The 25,923-nt window shown below is 45.6% G+C and overlaps 2 protein-coding genes across 16 annotated transcripts in view; one reads left to right on the forward strand and one right to left on the reverse strand.

The window, feature by feature from the left end:
- Positions 1-11,434, forward strand: part of RNF17 (ring finger protein 17) — a 131,445-nt gene extending 120,011 nt beyond the window's left edge. For 6 of the 10 annotated variants that reach the window (XM_033236796.1, XM_033236774.1, XM_033236739.1 and 3 more), the window contains 2 exons: positions 1,867-1,975; positions 2,409-2,599. In XM_033236796.1, coding sequence (XP_033092687.1) covers positions 1,867-1,965 — 99 coding nt within the window. In that variant the 3' untranslated portion in view covers positions 1,966-1,975; positions 2,409-2,599. Of the gene's footprint in view, positions 1-1,866; positions 1,976-2,408; positions 2,600-3,782; positions 4,208-7,128; positions 7,491-10,274 lie in introns of those variants that run through there. The other 4 variants (XR_004443350.1, XM_033236750.1, XM_033236758.1 and 1 more) reach the window with 4 other exon arrangements.
- The window catches only part of CENPJ (centromere protein J), a 46,679-nt gene continuing 25,298 nt past the window's right edge, over positions 4,543-25,923 (reverse strand). For 2 of the 6 annotated variants that reach the window (XM_033236836.1, XM_033236825.1), the window contains exons 9-17: positions 23,945-24,110; positions 15,027-15,251; positions 11,429-11,513; positions 7,790-7,854; positions 7,486-7,596; positions 6,527-6,667; positions 6,365-6,449; positions 6,170-6,290; positions 4,543-5,586 (exon numbers count right to left, since the gene is read on the reverse strand). In XM_033236836.1, the coding sequence (XP_033092727.1) occupies positions 5,394-5,586; positions 6,170-6,290; positions 6,365-6,449; positions 6,527-6,667; positions 7,486-7,596; positions 7,790-7,854; positions 11,429-11,513; positions 15,027-15,251; positions 23,945-24,110 (1,192 nt within the window). In that variant the 3' untranslated portion in view covers positions 4,543-5,393. Of the gene's footprint in view, positions 5,587-6,169; positions 6,291-6,364; positions 6,450-6,526; positions 6,668-7,485; positions 7,597-7,720; positions 8,564-11,428; positions 11,514-15,026; positions 15,252-23,944; positions 24,111-25,923 lie in introns of those variants that run through there. The other 4 variants (XR_004443383.1, XR_004443382.1, XM_033236837.1 and 1 more) reach the window with 4 other exon arrangements.

Here is a 25,923-nt window from a genome sequence, read left to right on the forward strand (position 1 = left end):
TTATACATACATGTAAAGCTTAATGTTAAGGCTTGTTAAAATGTCTTAGTTTAACAAACTGCTGATCCCTATGGTGATATAAAATACCATTTATGTAATTAATAAAATGCTCAAGGTGCGTATCCCATAATTTAACTTATAATGGGGAAACAAATATGCAAACAATGAGCGTGGGGTTGAATGAAATAAGTACTATAACAGAGCTATAGCTAACTGTGGGTGGGGAAGTGTAAGAAGAAATGATTATTTGCATCTGAAGAGGTCAGGAAAGGGTGTTTGAGCTGCTGCTTAGACGCCACTCAAGTGTTTAATTGAATAAGTAAAACAGGAACGTGGCATTTCACCTGCATCCTAAGAGTGGGAAAGAATGGTAGTTCTCGTCATTATAGAAAGGCTTGAATTGTACTAATTGTACTAATCTCATAATTGTACTACTTTTGAATTATTTGATATAGTAGAACCTGCATCAAAAGGTCAACTAAAAAAACTCCAGACTGTGTTTCATGTCAATGTTTTCTTGTTCTCAGGCTCAGCATGTCACAGTAGCCTACAGACAGAATCTGGCCTGTACCTTGTTTTATTTAGCATAGTGTTTTAAAATTGGAAATCTTACCCAAAAAGTCTGTATTTCTGGCCCTGATTAGATATTCTAAAAACTAGGAATCCAGGGTCTCCCCATCCCCCTGAAATGGCAGTCAGCTGAAAGTGTAGCAACAGCCCCTTAGATGGGAACGTGTGACATCGCGTTCACTTCACCTAGTCCTCACTGCTGGTGTGCAGCTCAACCTGCTTCCCTCCTTTGTGATTCCTGCCTGGTGCCATGATTTGGGGATTCCTGACACACTGGCTATGACAAAAATGAGCTCATAATAATCAGTCAGCATGGTTCCTGGAAAGTGCTTTTTGAAAATCCCTGTATATATGCTATTGTATGTGCAGAGTGGTATGACTAGCTCATCCAGGGTTTCTCTCAACCCAGTGAAAATACAGACAGGGCAAGTATTTCTTATAGATATGTATTTTTTTCACTTCTCTAATATTCAAAATTTTGTGAGTATATAAGGATAATCAGAACCATAGATATATGAGAGGATTTATTAAGGGAATTGGCTCACACAATCAAAGGTGAAGTCCTATGATAGGCTGTCTGCAAGCTGGAGAACCAGAGAAGCTGGTAGCCTGGGTCAGTCTGGAGGCCTCAGAACTAGGGAAGCTGACAATGCAGCCGCTAGTCCGAGGCCAAAGAGCCCCTGGGAGGTCACTGGTGCAAGTCCTACAGTCCAAAAGCCAAAGAATCTGGAGGCTGATGTCCGAGGGGAGGAGAAAAGGTGTCCCCTACTCAGGAAGGAAAGGAGAGCAGGGAACCCCCTTTCTGCCTTTGTCTCCCAGCCAACTGGATGTCCCTTGCCCACATAGAGAGTGGGTCTTCCTCTGTCCACTGATTTAGCATCAGTCTCCTCTGAAAACACCCTCGCAGACACACCTAGAAATGCTTCACCAGCCATCGAGGCATCCCTCAATCCAGCGAAGTTAACAACTACTATGAACCATCCCTGTCAGTTTATGCATAAAGGTATAGCGCTTTGTGTGGAATGCAAATGACCTGTAACAAGGGATGGTGGTGGCAAAGCCCCCTGGCTTCATTTAGGAAAACCTTGTGAGAAGGAATTGAAATAGAGCACAAGAATGGAAAGAATGGGGTTTTGCAAGAAACCATCACGGATTCCTTTTGGAAGCATAGAGTATAAATTATCAATAGGCCCCTGAGAGAACGCCTTTTTCCACCTGTGTGAATGGCCAGATGTAAGAGGGAAAAGGCAGCAAAGACATTATTGTTTTTTTGACAACTGTATCTTTTAATTTTAGGCTCCGGCACCAGAACAGATAGTGACGTTATATGACGATGAGCAGCATCCAGTTCATATGCCATTAGTAGAAATGGGGCTTGCAGATAAAGATGAATAAGTGCCTAAGTGTAAGTTCTTGTTCTATTCATAGCATAAGGCATGGGACTAGTGGAGATTAATGCTAGATTGATCAAAAAAGCATCCATGGATTTTCCTTGATTTCTCAAAGGAATGACAGCAACGCTCCACAAGAATCTCTTCCAGATTTCTTCACAGGCCTTCTCACCTAGTCAGCACTAGTATCAAAGAGGCCCCCTATCTGTAAGGAGGCTTGGATGGGTTGTCATGACTCTCACAGTACCAGGGTACATGGGGACAGCAGGAGAGAGTGGGCACTGTAAGTAAAGCACACAGAACTACTGAGCAGCCACCATCCTCATACTAAGTTACTAAAGTACATGGGTAGCCAGCTAACTTTTTATCTTGTCCATAGGAATGATTCAGCTAGACTTGCACATGTACATTAAGCAAAGGTTTAAAATAACACATTTTGTTTTTCAGGTATACAGTGCAGAGCATCTATAGAAGCTTAGAAGAAAGTTTTCTGTTATGTTTAGACTATGTCTTACATTTAGACTATTTCAGGCTTAATTTTCTTAACTTGTTCAGCAATAGTGCTTTGCCTCTCCTCATTTTTACATATCGAGCTGTTAGGAATTGTGTGGAAAAAAAAAGTTAATAAATGTTTGCTTTCAAACATTTGCTTGTTTTATTTTACCATAATTTACATGAAAAAAATTTAGTTCATTTTATATCTAATGATTCAGTTTAAGAAGTAAGACATTAGTACGAAAAAGCTGCTCCCAAGCACATTCTCCCTGCCTTCTGTAGAAGTGTATTAGTAGGCCGGGCGCGGTGGCTCAAGCCTGTAATCCCAGCACTTAGGGAGGCCGAGACGGGCGGATCACAAGGTCAGGAGATCGAGACCATCCTGGCTAACACGGTGAAACCCCGTCTCTACTAAAAAATACAAAAACTAGCCGGGCGTGGTGGCGGCACCTGTAGTCCCAGCTACTCGGGAGGCTGAGGCAGGAGAATGGCGTAAACCCGGGAGGCGGAGCTTGCAGTGAGCTGAGATCCGGCCACTGCACTCCAGCCTGGGAGACAGAGCGAGACTCCGTCTCAAAAAAAAAAAAAAGAAGTGTATTAGTTACTATGTTCGTCCACTGATAGAACTGCCTGCAACTGGGTAATTTAGAAAGGAAAGAGGTTTAATTGACTCTCAGATACACATGGCTGGGGAGGCCTCAGGAAACTTACAAACATGGCAGAAGGTGAAGGGGAAGCAAATCACCTTCTTCACAAGGTGGCAGGAGGGAGAAATGCAAAGCAAAGGGGGGAAATGCCCCTTATAAAACCATCAGATCTTGTCAGAACTCATTATCATGAGAACAGCCTGGGGAAACCACCTCCCACGAGGTCCCTCCTCCAACACTTGGGGATTACAGTTGGAGATTTGGGGTGGGAACACAGCCAAACCATATTAAGAGGTAAATACTACTGTTATGGTGTTTTATCATTCATATAAAGGTCTTTATAATTTTACTACGTATGAATGCATCCATAAATGATACGGTATTGCTCTGTGTATTTTTTAATGTATCTGCTGTCACACAATCTTTTATTTTCAATTTTGTATGCTATTTATCCATGTTGGTATGTGTAACTGTTCACTTTTACTGCTATATCCATCCGTGCACATAATTTATCCTGATATTCCATTACCAGTTTTTTTCTCATAAATATTCCTTTAGGAGCCTTGTATACATGAGCAGTTTTCTAGTACATATACATAGTGATGGAATTTGCTGGGTCATGGGGTTACTTTTTTACTTTTACAATTACTTTCTGACTGCTTTTTTGCTTTCTCAACAGTAATTCTACCAATTTATCCCACCACTGGTTGTCTGAGTTCCTTGTCAGCACTTGGTGTCTGTCGCCAGACTTTTGCCCGACAGTGGTATTAGTAAGAAAAGGTATCTCACTGCGTATCTCGTTGCATATGCATTCACTGGTTTATTAGCTAGTGACCATTCTGTCACTTGTTTATTGCTTGTTCATATCTTGTCTATTTTTCTATTGAATTATTTGCAATTCTCTTACTGATTTGTAGAAACGACGTATTCTAATCATCCCTGATCAGCTGTATGTCTTCGAGTCTGGGGCTTGCCTTTCCCGTTTTGTAATATCATTTGACAGAAATGTTCACTCATTTAGCGACATTTTTTCCTTTTTTTTTTTTTTCCCCCTTTGAGGCAAGAGGCTCTCACCCAGACTGGAGTGCAGTGGCATGGTCTCAGCTCACTGCAACCTCTGCCTCCTGGGTTCAAGCTATTGTCCTACCTCCCAAGTAGCTGGGATTACAGGCATGCACCATCACACCCAGTTAATTTTTGTATTTTTAGTAGAGACAGGGTTTCACTATGTTGGCCAGGCTGGTCTTGAACTCCTAACCTCAAGTGATCTGCCAACCTTTGCCTCCCAAAGTGCTGGGATTACAGGTGTGAGCCACCATGCCTGGCCTATCAATGTTTTCCTTTAAGGTTTTTGCTTTTTGTCTCCTTTGAAAATCCTTACCTCTTCTTAGATTATATACATGAATGTGTGTGTGTGTATATATATATATATATACTTACTTTGAAAAGTTTTATTTTTCATATTGTTTTTAAGTCACCTGGAATTGATAGATTTCATTAACAAAACCTGATTCATGGTATATGTGACAGGTAAGGTCTATCTAGACCAATCTGTAATTATTATATAAATTTACAAGTAGGTGACTTGCCCATCCTTCAGGGACAACAGTAATCTCACTGTGATAACATGAAGGTAGTCGTGGTCCATGGGTTAACACCGGCTAGTCATCGTTCATGCCCCCTCCACTCTTAGGTGTCCCATTTTGAGACATTACAGTGTCTGCCTTGTTATAACTGTTTTCTCCTCACTATGATTACTACTTGTTGTGTGTGACCTATTTATATTCATCCACTGTTGTAACTCCCCATTCTATTATAATTAATGAACCTCTGTAGTAGATCAAATGCTTTAATTTTGGTACTAACTGAACATAGTAATATTTTGGCTACAGAGACGTGTTTACTCCTTGAGTACACTTTCTGTGCAAGTCCAGTGCTCTATGGCTGATGTGCCTGTGGGACATCTATGTAATGTACTTCCTATACTTCTTGGTTTTTATAGCCATTTCTTACCAATAAACACACCCACTTATTGTAAAAACCTGTACAGTTTCTAAAGAGTAAAAATGCTTTCCTTAGTCTGTTGAAAGACAGGGCAGGTGAATTATAAATGAGAGCTATCATTGCATTTCAAAGAATATAAAAATGAAGATGCCACAGGATAAACATTTATTTTACAATCCAATCTTTTCCCCACACATACACAATAAATTAAACAGAATCCACAATAAATGTACATTTTTTAACAAGAAAAATCAGGTACTGTTACTTCATGATCACACAGGGATCGTCACAGCTCCGTGTCCATTAGCACATTACCCTCCTTGTCCTTAACTCTTATCCTACCAGATCTGTACTTCGTTTCTTGATGACCGTTTGCATATACGGTTTTAACAGTGCCATCTGGGTATTCCCGTCTCTTGAACTGGGCAGTATGTAGTTCTCTTTGGCCATTATTAAACTCTATGAGTTTGTTGCCATCACTGTAAAATTTAAAATAGAATTTCTTTAAAAAAATAGAAAATAGGCAACAGGAAAACTATTGAAAAGTAGCCTTTTGATTCTGGCAGCTACTTCTGGAAACATCCCTTGGTTCTTTCCCCTCTACAGTTGTAATTTTCTTCAGTGGTTCTGCTTCATGGTGATAGTTCCAATGATCAGATTAGCATTTACATGTACCTAGTAAAAGCTTGTTTTAATCATTTATATTTTCACCACAAAATGCTTAGGGATTTTTTTTTTAACTTGTGTTCTTCCTCTTGGTTGTTATATTAAAGGTTGTTATATTAAAATGGGCCCTTCTTTCACACATTTAAAAACCATCTGAGTGCTTGCTCTGTATCAGGTGGGGAAGAGAGCCATTCCTGGGAAGGGGGATGATCAAACTTAAAATCTGTTTTGAAAGAATGGAACGAAAAAGAATGTGAACAATAATTCACATCAAGTTGACTGCCTGACATGCCTATGGGACATTCATTCAAACTGAACCCCTAATATGGACGTCGTGTGTCATCAGAAATGCAAAGCTGGGGCACCTTCTGAGCAGTGAACATAATGGTGTCATACCGTTGTACTCTGACAATTGTACCATCTGGGAAAATGCTTTCTTCTTGTCCATCAGGAAATAAGTTTTTAACAGTCTGGTCAGGAAACGTGATTTCTTTTCTTCCATCTGGGAAATGTTTTTCTGTTTAAAAAGTTACAATAAATATTTTTTGAAGGAAGGGAAGAATTTAATGAGAGGGTGCAACAAGTTTGTACCTATTTGTCCACTTGAGAAATGTAAGACTTCCAGTCCCTCCGGGTACGTCGTGTGAGTGGTCTGGGCAGCTGCGTAGTAGTAGATCTGTAAAGACACACAGTCAGTCTGCCTTTTCTCCCGAGATGGTTAAGCTATGGAGGAGAACGCCTCTGGAAACATACCACTCTCTGGTCTGGCATGACCTGCTTCACGTCACCATTAAAGAAAGTGACGGTGATGGTCTTCCCATCTGCACTCACTTCCTTCCGAGTTCCATTGGGAAACAGTATAACACGACACCCATTCTTATAAACCTTTTCCACCTAAAAAAAACACAGGATTGTCACCTAAGGAAGATTTTCTCCTGACCAAAATATGCTTAATTCTCCTCCCAACTGCCTACTTTGAATTTTTTTGTAATAAAATGTAAAACATTCCCTCAAAAGATCCTTTATTTCGTCAGAAGTAGCAAACTCGTGATTTTCTAATTTTCTCATTCCTTTTCCATGTATTAGCTGGAATTCATCTAAAAAAGAACACCTTCCCTTATCAATGATTTGTTACCCTACAGTAGACGTACAGGAAAGTCGAACTACTACTTTTGACTGTTGCTCTTTGTCCTTCTGTCACTCCTCAAGGATAAGCAGTGAACTCTAACCCTATAATTTCAATAGAAATGGACCAGTTTAGGGTATTTGAAAAGTAAATTTTCCATAAACCTGAGGGAAAAATTCCCTCATCACCTCTAACCTCTGTATATTCCCTTCCTCCTCATTCCCTTTAGCTGGAACCCGCAGGCAGTTTTCCCACTAAGAAACCTTCCTAAGCATAAGAATAAAACTGTGTTGGCTGGAGACAGGGAGAGAGGCCCCTGACTCAGGATCAGTATAAGAAAGGATGCAAGAAAGGAAGACCTAGAATGAACTGAAGCTTTTAAGAAGTGCCAAGGATTACAAAGGCTTTGGAGTAAGAACAAAAATCATACAGAGACTGTATGCCTTCTTTTGCTGAATCTCTGAACGAGAAACGGCATCTAAAGGCAAGTTATCCAAAGAGCCTTTATTTTAGATTCTATGTGTTTCAACTATTTTAACCAATGTTTATTTTTTTTAGAATTCATTATTTCAAAAAAAATTTTAACCTTTCCATCAGGATGACTGATTTCTCCCTGTATGTTGTGGTCTTCCTCTTCCTCTTTATATTCAGGATCTGGGAAGTTCAGTGGTTCAAGTGGCTCCCTGGGAGAGGCAGCCTGTAAGCACAAGACATTTTAGCAGCTAAAACCTCCTCTTATTTGCGAAGATTCTGATACTAGTGTTTACAAAATATAACATTTATAATGTTAAGTAAAAACTCTTTTACATATGGCTTAGAAACTTAAGTCTATTCACAAATTGATTTCAAGCCTCAGTAATGTATGTTTGAATATATAAAAACAGATTTACTTGTCCCTTATCCGAATTGCCTAAATCACGAGGAGGTGCAGACTTGGATCTTCGAGGTGGATTGCCTATTAGAATAAAATTGTCAGAGTTAGATTTAACAGTTAATTGAAAATTTTACTAGTATGATCAAACATTTCCTTAGTTCATATCCTGTGAACTGCTGTCCTTTATCCAGTAGTTAAGGATGTCTTAATGTTTTTCTTTACTAATTTGTAGTTCTCTGACACAGGTACTCAAGTCCTAGATGTCCAAGAAGACCATATCTGTTCTCAGAGTTTACAATCCTGGGGAAGAGACAGGTGATCAAACAGCCTGACAGACAGACCCAAATGTATTTCAGAGACAATCACAAGGTGGAAGGTGCAGATAAAAGGCATCTAACACCAGTGGAATTTGGCTTCACCAAATAAGTGGGTATTTAGTTAAAACATAAATGCCCTTGTGGCTGTGGTGTAAACTTTTTATAATTATGACCAGCACACCAATCACATACTGTACCAGCAACACATACATTACAAAATAAACACACCTCCACCAACAACAAAGTGAGGTGAATCTCTCAAAATACACTGAAGTGCCAATACTTTCATCCTATGTGCCAATTCATATTGTAAACACTCTACTTGGAAGGGTCTCTAGCAAGTGCCAAAGTCTGACCTACACGTTAAAAAGTGTAACGGAGCTGGATGTTACAGGAGAATGGCCTGAAGGAGGAGAGCGGAGGCAGGCGGTCAGCCAACAAGCTGCTGGGCGTGTGAGGCGGCTGTGCGGTGCCTGTGAGACAGGAATGGTTCCATTACACCACGGGACGTGACTGATTTATAGGTCCCAAACTGCCACACATCAGCAACTTCATAATTCAGTGTAACTAACAGATCCAGAAAATAACATCCGAAGGATTAGTCTAGGGACTGCTGGGAGTGGATGGTGAAGGATAACAGAACAAGTACTCGGAGTACACAGGCGTTTGGGCTTGAGCCAAGGGGCAGATGGCAGACAAGGCTCTGGGGGAGAGCAGAAGTGCTCTGTTTGGGATGACACAAGAATGTCAAGCTTCTCCCCGAGGTTATGTGTGCAAAGTTAACTATGACTAAAGCTGTGTGACATCATTTCTCATAACCACCTCTACAGAAAAGACTAGAATAATATTCCCATTTTATAGGCAAGAAAACCAAGGCTAAGTGGTTAAATAACCTGCCAAGGTTGTCAACTAATAAAAGGCAGAACCAGGCTGCAAAGCCAGTATATATCAAATTTAATTCTTCTCAGGCTGATTATGAACTAACTTTAACTGGAACCCCCAAAGTATCTACCAACTGGGCAGGGTAAGGAGAGGTGACCGTGGGCATGGACAGGCTCCAGATGAAGCACACACAACCCACCTTGGAAAGTGGGGACAGAGGAAGCTAGGGGGTATACAGTGCTGGAATAGCTGGGTAGGTACTAGGGGAGGGATGTTTATGACCCCAAGAGAGGGAAAGAACTAAGAAGCACGGCCCAAAGGGAAAAGCTGAAAGTGAACTACTTTAAGAATTTAGGTTCATCAAAAGATACTGTAAAGAGTAAAAAGACAAGCCGTGAACTAGGAGAAGATACTGATTTGCAATATATGTAGGTTAAAAATACACCACTTACACCAGGGGGCCCCAAGCCCCGCCATATACTGGTCTGTGGCCTGTAGGAACTGGGCCACACAGCAGGAGACGAGCAGTGGGTGGGCGAGCCAGCAAAGCTTCACCTGTATTTACAGCAGCTCCCCATCACTCGCTATCGCCACCTGAGCGCCTCCTTCTGTCAGATCAGCAGCAGCATTAGATTTTCGCAGGAGCAAGAACCCTATTGTGAACTGCACATGCGAGGGAACTGCATATGCGAGTGAACTGCATATGCGAGGGATCTAGGTTGCACACTCCTTGTGAGAATCTAATGCCTGATGATCTGTCACTGTCTCCCATCACCCCCAGATGGGGCCGTCTAATTGCAGGAAAACAAGCTCGGGGCTCCCCCCCGATTCTACGTTATTTCATTATATGTTTGTTACAATGTAATAATATTAGAATTAAAGTGCACAATAAATTTAATGTGCTGAATCATCCCAAAACCATCCCCCTTCCCCTAGTCCATGCAAAAATTATCTTCCACAAAACTGGTCCCTGAAGCCAAAAAGGCTGGGGACTGCTAATGTATACTACACCAAAGTGAGCACAAGCTACTGGAAAATGGCACCAACAGACTTGCTCAGTGCAGAGTTGCTACAAATCTTCCATTTGTAAAAAACCACAGTATCTGAGGGTGCAATAAAGCAGAGCACGAGAAAATGAGTATGCCATAAAGAAAAGCCATGGACTCCATGGAGGGCAGTTCTCGGCTGCCACTAATCTGTCTTTAAGCAGGTGGTGGTAACCCAAGTATTTGCTTTGTAATTGTCAAATTGCATCTATCTTTTCTAAATTTATTTCACGAAAATAATTTTTTAAAATTCCAGATTAAAAACTCAGATGTGAATGCAAAAGCGCACAGAAGAAAACGGTGTACTTATAGCCTGAGGATTGAGAAGAATTAGAGTCATGAAAACCAAAACCTATTTTAAAAGACTGGTAAAGTCAACATTACAAGGAAAAACATTAACAAAAAAAACAAACTGAAAAACTGAACCCAGATTGGGAGAAAATATTAGCAGTCCTTGTAACTGACAAAGGATTAGTATGCAGAATAATTAATTAACTTTATGAGGAGAAAACACACACACATCCAAAATTTTAAATGGACAAAGGAACAGGCAGTTCACAAAAGGGGGACCTCAAATGCTGACTAAATGTAAGAAATGCTCACAGGGCCTTACCAGCTCACGGAATGAACCATCATTTTACATCAACTGGCAAAAACTGTAAAGTCTGGCCAGATCAAGTGTTTGCAAGTATGAAGAGCATACTCTGCTGACAGTAAAGAACTGGTACAACCATGGTGCAGAGCAAAGGGAAGACCTCCAGCTGACATGGCCCGGCATCTTCCTCTTCACATGTATCCTAGAGAAGCCAGAGGATCAAGACACGCTCTGCAGCCCTACTCATTAGCATGCAAACCTAACTGCCCACCAGCAGGAATGCTGAAGTGCAGCAGTATCCAGTGCCATCTATGCAGCTATTAAAATCAATCCACTGGAGGTTTGATGTGTTCAGATGGGTAAGTCATACGATATTGAGAGAGAAATTGCAGAAGGACACACAGAGTATGAAACAATACCACAGGGGGAGTGTCCCTTATCCAGAATGCTTGCCAACAGTGTTGCAGATCTCCACTTTTTTTTTCCAAGTTTTGAAATATTTGCAAATACTTATTGGTTGAGCATCCCTAATCCACATTCAGAATGCTCCAATGAATGTTTCCTTTGAGCATCATGCTTGCCCTCAGAAGGCTTCAGATTTGGGATGCTAAACCAGTATATCCATTTATGAACACAACATGGTAAAAGAATTTAAAAAAAATAGCATGGGCCATTATCAGGGCAGAAATTAACTGGGGGAATAAGATGATGCACACGAGCTTCAATTACATTTACAGTGTTTTATTAAGTTGGGTATAAACTGTTTATTCTTTACATTCTGAAATGTTTTATAAAAAGATCATGCAGCCTCTTACCTTGCATTGGAAGATAATTTTTCTTGTATTTTTCTATCTGGGTTCCTGAAGAAATCTGATTGTTTTGAAATCGAACAGATGTGTTCTATAGTATAAGAGAATTTTGTATTGAAAATGAGTGTTAGTCTATTAATACGCTATGTGAAACTAATAAAACTGAGCTAGTGATGAGAATGCTGTGGGTTTTGTTTATTCGTATTGTTTTCATTTCTACAATAGGCCAAAACAAGCTGTTATTTAGGAATCACTACACACACGTGTGCACGTGCACACACACACACACACGCTCCTTTTGACAAACATTCAAGTGAGGACACAGCAGGCAAGGTCACCTGAACCATCTCCTCCGACCATTACAGAGCAGACGAGCCCACAGGCCCCTTCCGCTCATGGTGTTTGAGGACAAAGCCTCTCCTGGGTGCTCCCCACTCACACTCCCCCCAGGACAGTCCAGCTGAGCCCAGCTCTCCCTGAGACCACCACCGAGCACTCCCTGTGAGGATGAGGTGGCGTGAGTCCTCTCTGCATCCCACCTCCACTTCTGGCCAAATCAAGCCCCACTACTACTTGCCCCAGCCCCCACCAGGTCCCTCCCTGCCAGGAGATGATGCTTCCAGTGCTGTCCTTCTTGGTGTCCTACCTCAGCTCCACACCCTAGTGGTCAACCCTAGAACTTGTCATTATCAATACTATCAACATCTGCAATTATCAATAACCACAAAACTCTTCATTTCAAGGCATTCTACTTACAGAAATCCAGAAGGTGGGGCATTCTAGAAAATAATCAGCCTGGTCTCTTCAAAAGTTAATGTAATTTAATAAAATGCTAAAGCATTTAGGGGTGAGATGCTAAAGCATTTAGGGGTGAGATGCCATGATTCCTACAACTACCTTCAAATAGTTCAGTGAAACAGGCAAAACTATGGCAAAAGGTTCCTCCTAGTGGTTGAATCCAAGTAGGTACCAAGGTGTTAATTGTGCTATTCTTTCACCTATTCTCTATTTCGGGAGGCTTTCACACTAAAAGGTAGGGGCCGGGGAGGAGAATAATGCTACTTTCTCACTACTCTCCCGTCTTTGCAGCTCATTCTGATAATTCCCTGCCCCTGACCACGCTCACATCCGACAGACATGGCCCTGCGGGTCCTCGACCCCTAGTGCTTCCCATGTCCTGAAAGCCTCCGGGCCCGCACTGTCCTCTTGCAGCTAAAGTATGCTCTACAGCAGGCACTCTTGTCACACACTGTTAGCTTCCCTCCCTCTGCTCACTTGGTGGCATTCACTTGGATGACCACAAGCTAAGAACAACATACGTGCAATCCTCATTTTAAAATTTCAGTCTCTGACCCAGGTGGGCCCAGGTATAGCCACAAATCACTCTATTACCCCAGCCTCTGCTTTTGTTCACACAGATGACCTCTGGCTTTCTGAATCTCCTCCCCTCCTGCCACCTCCGCCCTCACAGAAGCCCGGGCTGTGCCTGCACCTCCCACCTCTGGGCATGAAGGCCATTGCCTGGCCACAGCCTGCCCTCCACTCCCTGCCTGGACCCAGCTCCTCTCACTTTGCCAAATATGGTGCTTCTGCAATTCTTCCACTTCCTCCTGCATCAGTATCTTCCTCTCCACTGAATCAGTCCAACCAATACACAAACACCTGTTAATTTTACCATCTTAAAAACAAAACATTTTCCCTATGGCCACTATCCTCATGTCCTTAATTTACTGCAAAACTACAAAGCTGTTATCTGCTCCCAGCCAATCAGGCTTTCCTCTTCAACACTCCAGGGAAACAGACCTTCTCAAGGCCCACAGTTCCTCCTACCTGGTAAACCCCATGGCTGGTTTCAGTCCTCCTTTGAGTTGCTGCCACACCCGACACAGGTGGCCACTCTCCTCCTTGCAGCCTTTTCTTCACTTGTTCTCAGGACACCACACGGCCTCCTGGCCTCCTGCTCTCTGGCTGCTCACCCACTCCTCCCTGCCTACTCACAGCCCTGCTGCCTCTCCCTGCCCCGTGCTGTATCACACATCGGATGACCCGGGACACCCAGAGCCTGTGCTGCCGTGTGCAGCTGCCTAGTCGGATCTCCCGTGTGTCTCGTAGGCATTTCAATTTCCCCTGTCCAAGCCTGAGTTCCTGGTGGCCATGTGCTCCCTTCTTGCAGTTGCTCCTAGTCAGTGGGTCCTTTGTGAGACCAAAACACAAAACTACGTTGAGGCCACTCCTGACTCTTTCCTTGATGTCACCACCAACCACACACACAGCTCAACAACAAACACAGTCTGCTTCTCTCCACCCGCCACTGCCACCCAGTCCCCCAAGCCCTACCGCATTCCTGGTGTTGCCCGTGCTCCCTTCCACCTGTTCCTGGTCTACAGCAGTCAGAGGTAAAGTAAGAGGCCTGGCCACCGTTTATTCAGAGCCCTCCAGACTCCCACTCACTCAAAAAATGCCCAGGTGCATGCTGCCATCTGTTAGGAATCCCATCCACCGCCCACTGTCCCATCCCACCCCAAGGGCTGGCCCACTGCTCCTCCCCCATACTCCGATTGCCCCGTCCCAGGCCCACTCAGGCACAGCTGCAGCCTGGGGCTCCTCTGCAGGCTCAGGCGGCCACCCAGCCACTCCTCACATGCGCTTCCCAGGCCGTACCACCCAGACGGTGACGCCACTCCACCGCCCTGCTTCTCCTAAGGTCTCGTCACCATCTCACACACCACACATTTTATTATTTGACTTATTACAGTCTTTCTTCCACCACTGGAATGTAAGCTTCATAAGGGCAAGGAATTTTGTCTGTTTACTGCTGTACCCCAAGCGCCTAACGCAGTGCCTGGCACACCCTGGTTGTTCACAAAGATGAATGAAAGACCAATTACTTGATTAAAAAGGGTCATATGCGTGCAACTCTCGGCCAAAATCTCCCCTGGTCTGTTCTAACAGAGATGATCTGCCTATTGTAGCAAACCTCCTCCACAGGAATTAGAGAAATGAGTCTGCCAAGTACCCGTTTATAGCAACGCTTGGACAATCTTTTGAGTTGTGGTAAAATAGGTATCACATAAAATTCACCGTCTTCCGGGCGGATCACGAGGTCAGGAGATCGAGACCATCCTGACTAACACGGTGAAACCCCGTCTCTACTAAAAACTACAAAAAACTAGCCGGGCGAGGTGGCGGCGCCTGTAGTCCCAGCTACTCGGGAGGCTGAGGCAGGAGAATGGCGTGAACCCGGGAGGCGGAGCTTGCAGTGAGCTGAGATCCGGCCACAGCACGCCAGCCTGGGAGACAGCACGAGACTCCGTCTCAAAAAAAAAAAAAAAAAAAAAAAAAAAAAAAAATTCACCATCTTCGGCATGTTTAGGTGCACACTTCAGTGGCATTAAGGATCTCTGCGGTATACTGCAACCATCGCCCTCCATCCAGCTCCAGGACACTTTTCATCTTACAAGATGGAAACTGTCCACGTTCACAGTCACTCCCCCCTGCCCCCAGCCCCTGGCAGCCCCCATTCTACTTTCTGACTCTATGAATTTGAATGCTCAGATACTGAAGCGCCCCCGGCCTGATACAACCCACCGGCCTCCCCGCCTACCGCGAGCTTGTCCTTCTTCTCCACCTCAAGGCTGCTCTCTACGGCTGCTGCTCTTTTCCAGGCATCCAGTCGGAATCTTTCCATCACTTTTATTTCTTCCCTGAGGTCTGTGTTCTCTCTGACTAACATTTCTATCTGGCTTCTGAGACGGCCGTGGGTACTTGACCATTTGGTTTCCTTTCTTTTCAAATCTTCCCGTAAATCTGCTATTTGCTGTTTTAAAGTCTCTCAAAAAAAAAAAAAAAAAAAAAAGGCATTACTACATTACCAGAATTAAGACAGCAGAAGAATAGACACCCAGCAATGAAACAGAATAGCCAGCCAGAAAGGGAAGGCTTAGTCAACAGACGACATTCTAAGACCACTGTGGCTTTCAGCGGCGGGAGGAGGGGATCAGAGTCTCACCACAACCCATCAGCAAACCTAATTCCAGAGCCAGGAGAAAGGAAGGCAGACAGCATGTGGGAGCTAACAGCAGAAAACTGCCATAACGTAGGAAAGACCTCACCTGAGCTATTAACTGAAAGGGATCTATGGGGGAGATCCGGAAAAGAAGAAATGCAACAGGAACTCATGAATAAGTGAAGGAAGAGTAGAGCTAAAGAATAAAAGATTCCAAAGTCAAAACTACCTGCCCTGAAAACTATCTGAAATTCATGAGAAGAAATAAATTTCCAAAAAATGCATTGTTTTAGATAGACTAAAATAAGGGAAGAATCTGCTGGAAATGTCTAGAAGCAATTTGAGATCACGTGCAAGTGACAGTGACTGACTGTGAGCCAAGGAAGGAGCAGAGCACCGAAGCCCATGAGTGCCGAGACAGCGGGAGTGGCCCGGCCCATGCCCTGCACCCAGTAACCCCTGCAGCAGCCACACGGCGGCCTGGTGGCGACGGGGAGGACACCTGGGCCCCACCACAGAGGGCGTGGACTTTGGATTGGGTGACATCAAGGCTGACACCCGAGTTTTCCGACTTGAAAGCTTAAAACAAGGTCCATGACCTCCATGAACATCAGGTTTCCCATTTGTGAGACGAATTATGACCAATAAATGAAAACTTTCTGGTAAGCTTTTTTTTTTTTTTTTTTTTTTTTTTTGAGGCGGAGTCTCGCTCTGTCGCCCAGGCTGGAGTGCAGTGGCCAGATCTCAGCTCACTGCAAGCTCCGCCTCCCGGGTTCCCGCCATTCTCCTGCCTCAGCCTCCCGAGTAGCTGGGACTACAGGCGCCCGCCACCTCGCTCGGCTAGTTTTTTGTATTTTTAGTAGAGACGGGGTTTCACCGTGTTAGCCAGGATGGTCTCGATCTCCTGACCTCGTGATCCGCCCGTCTCGGCCTCCCAAAGTGCTGGGATTACAGGCTTGAGCCATCGCGCCCGGCCCTGGTAAGCATTTTTATCATGCAGGAAGATGGATTTCATACTAAACTGGTAAAATATAAGTCTAAATGGATGCAGAATTCAAGAGCAATTAATATTTACAAAATATCTGTTATCAGGCACTGTCACAGGCCCTTGCAATACTAAGAACAAAGCTCTACCTCATGAGGCTCACTCTGCCAGAGACAGTGGGAGGGTGATGGGAGGGTGGCCAGGGCAGGTGAGGGGGTGATGGGAGAGTGGGAGGGTGGCCGGGGCAGGTGAGGGGTGATGGGAGAGTGGGAGGGTGGCCGGGGCAGGTGAGGGGTGATGGGAGAGTGGGAGGGTGGCCGGGGCACGTGAGGGGGTGATGGGAGAGTGGGAGGTGGCCGGGGCAGGTGAGGGGTGATGGGAGAGTGGAGGGTGGCCGGGGCACGTGAGGGGGTGATGGGAGAGTGGCCGGGGCAGGTGAGGGGTGATGGGAGAGTGGCTGGGGCAGGTGAGGGGTGATGGGAGAGTGGCTGGGGCAGGTGAGGGGTGATGGGAGGGTGGCCGGGGCAGGTGAGGGGTGATGGGAGAGTGGGAGGGTGGCCGGGGCAGGTGAGGGGTGATGGGAGAGTGGCTGGGGCAGGTGAGGGGTGATGGGAGAGTGGCCGGGGCAGGTGAGGGGTGATGGGAGAGTGGGAGGGTGGCCGGGGCAGGTGAGGGGTGATGGGAGGGTGATGGGAGGGTGGCCGGGGCAGGTGAGGGAGTGATGGGAGAGTGGGAGGGTGGCCGGGGCAGGTGAGGGGTGATGGGAGAGTGGGAGGGTGGCCGGGGCAGGTGAGGGGTGATGGGAGAGTGGCCAGGACAGGTGAGGTGACAGGGCTGTGTGGGGAGGCAGCATGACATAAGCTGGGTGTCACTGAACAGAGCTGGGGGAAGGCAGCTCGTGTGGGGAGCAACAGGAGGGTGCCTGGCACTGTGCCAGCACTGCAAGGGACCAGCGCAGGTGACAGGAAGACTGGCCAGGGACAGGAAGGAGAAAAGAGGCCCAATCACATAGGGACTGAGGCTCTTAGAGGAAGGAAGGCAGAGGCACATGGAGGTGTCTGAGCGGAGGGGATCCGCTGTCACCTGGAGCGACGCCACAGGGACTGGGTGAGAGCAGAGGCCAAGTCATTAACCCGGAGGTGGCAACTGGAATCTGAGTGGACTTTCTGTCAGAACAGCATGGAGTGGAAGAGCAAGAGAAGCCTCGAGAATGATTCGAGGCCTCTGGCCCAAGCACAGGGGAGGATGGCAGCAGGATGGACACTAGCAGACGGCTGCCGACGAGGCCTGGGGTTCGTGGTAGGGGTGGGTACCAGGACTCGCCAGGGGCGGTGTCAGTGCCATAGAATGACCAGAGGCCACGCCGCAGGGCGTGTGGCAAAACAGCTGGTGACGTCTGGAGATCCAGGCACAGTGAATACGGGCAAGGCTTTTAAGTTTTGCTGCAAAGGAAAACACAGATAGGGCTGTGGAGTTGAGTGAGTTTGTTTAAAGAAATGCCAGCAGGCAGTAAAGACAGGAAGGCTGGGGGCAGAACGCACGGTGGAGACAGAACGTGGAGGCGGAGAGTGGGCTCCGTGGGCTGGACACGGGGATGGACTGGGTGGAGGATGAGACGCCCTCGAGGTGCAGAGGGAGGGAGAGGCCGCAGCCAGCCAGCGGAGACCCTGGGGAGCGGGGAGAGGAAGAGAAGGGAGCCCCTAGGCTGGGGAACTGGTGAGGGTCCAGACCCAGACAGATGGGACAGGAGCCGGAAGGAGAAAGGGGCAGCAGGAAACGACCTGCGGGGTGAAGCCAGCAGGCCTGGCTGGCAGGTGGGGTCCGTGGCTGGGGAGCAGACTTCCAGCACAGCGCGGAAGCTCAGAGGCGTGGCCGGGTACTCTCGAGGTCCCCCAGCGTCACCACACCCTGCAGGGGCTCCACGTCCTGCTGGCCAGGCGCCGGTGGGCACAGCTGAGAGCCTGTGCCGTGAAAACCGGAAGGGCGGGCAGGAGCCAAGGCCGGGAAGACCGAGGAGACTCCGGACCTGCAGAAGGCTGTCAACCTCCACAGGCTCTACACTTACAGCAGCCCTAGCGGAGCCCGGCTCCTTGCAGCGCAGTGGATGCCAGACCAGAGCAGGTTTAAAAAAGAAAGCCAAGGCCGGGCGCGGTGGCTCATCCCTGTAATCCCAGCACTTTGGGAGGCGGAGACGGGCGGATTACGAGGTCAGGAGATGGAGACCATCCTGGCTGACATGATGAAACCCTGTCTCTACTAAACACACACACACACACACACACACACACACACACACACACACACACACAGTCGGGTGTGGTGGCGGGCGCCTGTAGTCCCAGCTACTCAGGAGGCTGAGGTAGGAGAATGTCGTGAACCCGGGAGGCGGATAGATAGTGCCACTGCACTCCACCCTGGGTGACACAGCGAGACTGTTTCAAAAAAGAAAAGAAAAAAGAAAAAGGAAAGAAAGAAAGCCAAAACCAAATAGTCTTAAATAACCCGTTGTTCCAGAAAGCAGTGCTCTCAAAACGCCAAGGGCAGCGCTAAGTGGCAAGGGAGCCATGGATTTAAAGGGGCTCCCCCACTGGTCAAGTTGGGACCACTTAAATATCAAACTGGAAATTTTATAATTAAAATAACCTGTGTGAAAAGCTATGCCTCAGTAACGACGACTGTAAATTCCAGGAGGGCAGCAATGGCTAACTCATTATCGATTCCTCGATGACAAGCGTCTAGTACATAAGGGGTTCTCAATAAATTTACTGAAAGAACACCCAAAATAAAACAGTTAATATTTTTTAACATAGCTATAATGTAAAGGAAGGTTAAATATGCCCTCCCCTTAATTTTTTGATGTTTAATAGAGTATCAATAAACATAGGTTTGTTTTTCTATGAAGTATATATCGGTTTTTAAAGTATATTTTTGCACAGAAGTAGAGAGAAAGGTAATTGGGAGCTATGAATAAGCCAAATAGTGTAAAGAAGAAAAGGAACTGCACCAAAACCAGCAAGAAATAATGAATACCCAGGGCCACACATGATAACCAAGTATGAACAGGTTCCAAAACTTCAATCAACACCAGAAATCATATAAACCAACAAAGGCGAGCTCAAGAATGAGTTCCTGAAGAGGGAAAGCAACTCACCAGCCCAGCTCCTCACCACCCAACAAGCCCCTTGATGGGCACAGCCCAGAGCTGCCAGCAGTGAGGATGTGCCCAGTCCTGCATGGTGCAGTGTGGCAGCTACCAGCCAGCCACAGGTGGCTACTAAGTCCTGGAAATATAGCTAATGGGAATGAGAAGCTGACTTTTCAATTTACCTCTAATTAATTGAAACGGAAATAGCCACACAGGGTTAAGAGCTAGCAGCCTGGACTGCAGAGCCTGAGAATCAGAGGACACGTCGTGTGAGGGAAAGGCACCAAGTTGCAAGAAAAGAAAACCCATGTTATTCACCTAACAAAGTACAACAACAAAAAGAAGTGTGTTTGCTCTGGTTTGAATCACCTTGGAAGAAGCAGTCAGGATCAGAGCTATGAGAAAGAGGAGAAGGGAAAAATCAATCAATCTCATAACCTTAGGTGATCTAAGGAGGTTATTTATTTTTTCCCTTTGGATCTGGTAAGATTTTCATAACATAGCAACGTATTTAAAATATCTCTAATTCTAGGAGATTCAGGAAGAAAAATGAAAGGACAAAGCCATCATGTATTTTAGAACAGGCTATGGCTTCTAATTTAGTTGAGTTTTCTGATAGGAGAATTTGTTATAACTATTGTTTCAAGTATATGGCTTGTTCACCACCAACAGCCATACTGAATTTGTAACTATAATTCAGATTGTTTAAAAGAAATTCAATTAAGTTAATATCAATTTTTAACCTCTTACCTATCAAGTAGAGAACAAAAAACCCTCTAAGAATTGCCAGTAGAACTAAAAATTAATTAGCCAGCCATGGTGGTGGGCACCTATAATCCCAGCTACTTGAGGGGCTGAGGCAGGAGAATCACTTGAACCGCGGAGATGGAAGTTGCAGTGAGCTCAAATTTAGCCCCTGTACTCCAGTCTGGGCTACAGAGTGTCTCAAAAAATAAAAATAAAAAATAAAACTGAACTAGTGGCATGATGTTTATGGAGGGATAATCTGGCAATCTGTATCAATGTACATACCTTTAACCTCAGTATCTCACTTGTAGGAATCCATCCTAGAGATATACTCCAGGACATAAGCTACATGAGGACAGGGATTGATTGGTTTTGTTCACTGCTGCATTCCCAGCACATGCCTGCTACACAGCAGGTCCTCAGTAGCCATGTGCTGAATGAGTAAGTGGGAGAATGATTGTGAGAGGTCATATATACACAAAGTTATTCAGAACAGCCCTTCTTGGATTCTTGTAAACAGAAAAAGAACAGAAATACATAGTGCTCAGGTGAGTAAATTATGGTACATATTACAATCTATACAATAAAACAAAGAATAAAGATGTTCTGTTAAGATACATCATGATTTCAATAGACTATCATTAATGTTTTAAAAAAAACACCATGAATATATATATGTACTTGCTAAGAATTTCTCTGGAAAGATATGAGATTGATAACACTGGCTGCCTCAAGAGAGGTGAATTACAATGCAAACAAATCAACTGTAAAGATACCAAGCAGTTGGAAAATCTGAATATGGACTAAGTATTCATTGATACTATAAATTTTGTTATACGTGTGACAAAGGTGTAATTCCCCTCCCCCCGCCCCCCAGTGGACGGAGTCTCACTCTGTCACCCAGGCTGGAATACAGGAGCATGATCTTGGCTCACTGCAACCTCCTCCTCCCGGGTTCAAGTGGTTCTCCTGCCTCAGCCTCCCACGCACCTGGGACTACAGGCGCACCACCACGCCTGGCTAATTTTTTTGCATTTTTTGTAGAGATGGAGATTTGCCATGCTGGCCAGGCTGGTCTCAAACTCCTGACCTCAAGCCATCTGCCTGCCTCGGCTCCCGAAGTGCTGGGATTATAGGAGTGAGCCACCGCCCCCAGTTAACAGTCTTATTTTTTTAAAGGTGTCTTTCTCAGAGAAACATACTAGACTATGTATAGGTGAAATGAGCAGATGTCTGGGATTTCACTTTTTTTTTTTTTTTTTTGGAGACGGAGTCTTGCTCTGTCACCTGGGCTGGAGTGCAGTGGCCAGATCTCAGCTCACTGCAAGCTCCGCCTCCCGGGTTCCCGCCATTCTCCTGCCTCAGCCTCCCCAGTAGCTGGGACTACAGGCGCCGCCACCTCGCCCGGCTAATTTTTTGTATTTTTTTTTAGTAGAGAAGGGGTTTCACCGTGTTAGCCAGGATGGTCTCGATCTCCTGACCTCGTGATCCGCCCGTCTCGGCCCCCAAAGTGCTGGGATTGCAGGCTTGAGCCACCGCGCCCGGCTCACTTTTTAAATTCCACATTAAAAAGCCAAAAAAGAGTACGAGGGGAGAGAGATGAAATTAGAAAGACAAAATGATCACTGGTGAAATATGGGAAAATTCACTCTGTTCTTGCTACTTTTATGTATTTTTGAAATTTTCCATAATAAAAAATTATTTTCAGAGAACAACTGAATAGGTGACCAGGGCAAGGGTGAGGTAGAAATCTCACCACATCTTTTTGGAACTTCTGAATGATAATATACTTATATTCCCTTTTGAAATAAAAGTTTTAATATTGCCAACATCTAACATATTAGATTTAATAAGCTAAGTATTAACCAAAACATAATAGTACATTTCTTCCCACAAAAATTAAGAGAGAATTAAAGACCCTGAGCACCGTGCTGTTCAATAACTCAAAGTGTAGGTGTGCAGATCAGGATGGCTACACGAGACAGGAAGAAAGCAAACGATGGAACTCAAAAATACTAGTAATTAAAATACAGACAGTGGAAGGTGAGTTTCCATTTTATGCTAGAAGCAATGGAGAGCCATTTAAAATTTCTCTTTTGATAAGTCTTAACTTTGATGAAGTCCAACATATCCATTTTTTCTTTTATAGTTGGTTGTGTCTTCTCTTAGAAATCTCCACATAGGCCGGGCGCGGTGGCTCAAGCCTGTAATCCCAGCACTTTGGGAGGCCGAGACGGGCGGATCACGAGGTCAGGAGATCGAGACCATCTGGCTAACACGGTGAAACCCCGCCTCTACTAAAAATACAAAAACTAGCCGGGCGAGGTGGCGGCGCCTGTAGTCCCAGCTACTCGGAGGCTGAGGCAGGAGAATGGCGTGAACCCGGGAGGCGGAGCTTGCAGTGAGCCGAGATCCGGCCTACACTCCAGCCCAGGCACAGAGCGAGACTCCGCTTCAAAAAAAAAAAAAAAAAAAAAAAGAAATCTCCACATATGCCAATGTTGTAAATAGATTCACCTATTTTTTTCTAGAAGTTTATAGTTTTAACATATACATTTCTTTTTTTTTTTTTTTTTTTTTTTTTTTGAGACGGAGTCTTGCTCTGTTGCCTGGGCTGGAGTGTAGTGGCCGGATCTCAGCTCACTGCAAGCTCCGCCTCCCGGGTTCACGCCATTCTCCTGCCTCAGCCTCCCGAGTAGCTGGGACTACAGGCGCCGCCACCTCGCCCGGCTAATTTTTTGTATTTTTAGTAGAGACGGGGTTTCACCGTGTTAGCCAGGATGGTCTCGATCTCCTGACCTCGTGGTCCGCCCGTCTTGGCCTCCCAAAGTGCTGGGATTACAGGCTTGAGCTACCACGCCCGGCCAACATGTCCATTTCTAACTATGAAATTAACAGGACTGATAATCTGGCCTATCAGTTTATAAGTTTTAGAATTAAAGACCTGGTTATTTATGGTCGTAAATTATGGTAAACGAACAGAACTCACAGTATTTGGTGTGTGGTAGGTCAAAAAAGATTAACACAACATTATACCGGTGAATTTCCAGCTCTGGGCTTGTTAATTCATCTATGACATTATCACGGTCTTTTCTAGGAAGCCTTTACTAGTAAGAAAAGGACTGTTATCTTCTCTTTAAAACTCAGACTACAGAAGACATTCCTGATGCACTGTCTCAGACAGATTATTTACTGAATGAATGAATGATGGATTGATACAGTTTTGCTTTGATATAAGAAATAACTGAGATTCTTACAAGATTGTCACCTTTACTAACTTACATGAATATAACATAAAGAGCTAGCATACGGCCGGGCGCGGTGTCTCAAGCCTGTAATCCCAGCACTTTGGGAGGCCGAGACGGGCGGATCACGAGGTCAGGAGATCGAGACCATCCTGGCTAACACGGTGAAACCCCGTCTCTACTGAAAAATACAAAAAAACTAGCCAGGCGAGGTGGCGGGCGCCTGTAGTCCCAGCTACTCGGTAGGCTGAGGCAGGAGAATGGCGTGAACCCGGGAGGCGGAGCTTGCAGTGAGCTGAGATCCGGCCCCTGCACTCCAGCCTGGTCGACAGAGCAAGACTCCGTCTCAAACAAACGAACACACACACACACACAAAAAAAAGAGCTAGCATACCTGTATTTCTTCACGTTCCTTTTTATCTGGAAAAGTTCTTGCAGCTGTAGAATACTTTTCAAAAACTTTACGTTCCTTTTGTAGCTTCCTCATCTCCTCCTTTTTAAACTCTTCTATTCGAGCTAATTCTTTTGCTTTCTGTTGTTCAAAGTCTGCAATTTCTTTCCTAAAATGACCAAATTACATTATCACCTAAGGAGACCCTCTTGGTGCAGTGACGCGCAGAACCTGCTGACAGGCTAGTAACTGCTAGTCCCGGTGAATTCAGCTTCAATCCACAGGCCTGAAATAACCGCCAATCCACTCACCAAAGCATTCGTCCAACAAGCATTCACTGGGTGCCTACGATGAATCAGGCATTCTACAAGGTAGTGAGGAAACCACAGTGAAAAAAACAAACATTCTAGCTGGGCACAGTGGCTTACGCCTGTAATCCCAACACTGGGAGGCTGAGGCAGGCCTGAGTCCAGGAATTCAAGGTTGCAGTGAGCCGTGATCGCCTGGGCAACAGAGAGAGACTCTGTCTCTCAACTTCAGCCTGGGCAACAAAGAGGAGACCCTGTCTCAAAAAAAAAAAAAAAAAACTTTTTCCCATGCAGCTTCTTACATTCTAAAGGAAGACAGATGATAATAAAGAAAGTAAATAAGTACATGGAATATTAGAAGCATTAAAGAGAAATAAAGCAAGGAAGAAGTTTAGGAAATATCAGAATGGGAGGGTGGAACTGTACGTGAGGGCTTATCCTGCTGAGATAATATGAGGGGTTCTCTTGCTGAGATAACATGAAGGAAACCTGAAGAAAATGAGAGAGGCGGTCACAAGGATGTCCACACACAGCAGTGCAGGCAGAGGGTGCGACAAGTGCCAAAGCCCTGAGGCAGGAATGTGGCTGAGGTGTTCAAAGAACAGCCAGGAGGCCAGTGTGGCTAAAACAGAGTGAGCAAAGGATGGGTAGCAGGAGAAGGTGTCAAAAAAGGAGACAGCCCAGGCACGGTGGCTCAACTCCTGTAATCCCAGCACTTTGGGAGGCCGAGGCGGGCCGATCAGGACAGCAGCTGGACCTGAGGTCAGTTCGAGACCAGCCTGACCAACATGGAGAAACCCCCGTCTCTCCTGAAAATACGAGATCAGCCGGGCATGGTGGTACATGCCTGTAAGCCCAGCTACTCAAGAGGCTGAGGCAGGAGAATCGCTTGAACCTGGGAGGTGGAGGTTGCAGCGAGCTGAGATTATGCCACTGCACTCCAGCCTGCACAACAAGAGTGAAACTCCATCTCCAAGAAAAAAAGGAGGCGGCCTTGATCAGATGAACTGCCCAAACACGGGCTGGCTATGGATGTGTGTGAAGAGCACAGACACGGGCAGCAGAGACACCTACTAGGAAACAATTTTAATAACCAGGGAAAGCCAATGGGGCCCTGGTCGAGTGGCAGCTCTGAGGCAGTGAAGCAGTCGGGTTAGAAATGGACTGAGAGAAGGCGGCCGGGCGCGGTGGCTCAAGCCTGTAATCCCAGCACTTTGGGAGGCCGAGACGGGCGGATCACGAGGTCAGGAGATCGAGACCATCCTGGCGAACACTGTGAAACCCCGTCTCTACTAAAAAATACAAAAAACTAGCCGGCGAGGTGGCGGGCGTCTGTAGTCCCAGCTCCTCGGGAGGCTGAGGCAGGAGAATGGCGTGAACCCGGGAGGCGGAGCTTGCAGTGAGCTGAGATCCGGCCACTGCACTCCAGCCCCGGGGACAGAGCAAGACTCCGTCTCAAAAAAAAAAAAAAAAAAAAAAAAAAAAAAATGGACTGAGAGAAAAGGCCAGGCGCGGTGGCTCACGCCTGTAATCCCAGCACTTTGGGAGGCCCAGGCGGGCGGATCACGAGGTCAGGAGATCGAGACCATCCTGGCTAACATGGTGAAACCCCGTCTCTACTAAAAAATACAAAAAACTAGCCGGGCGAGGTGGCGGGTGCCTGTAATCCCAGCT

Source organism: Trachypithecus francoisi, unplaced genomic scaffold (assembly GCF_009764315.1).
Source record: "Trachypithecus francoisi isolate TF-2019V2 unplaced genomic scaffold, Tfra_2.0 Contig01461, whole genome shotgun sequence".
NCBI lineage: Eukaryota > Metazoa > Chordata > Mammalia > Primates > Cercopithecidae > Trachypithecus > Trachypithecus francoisi.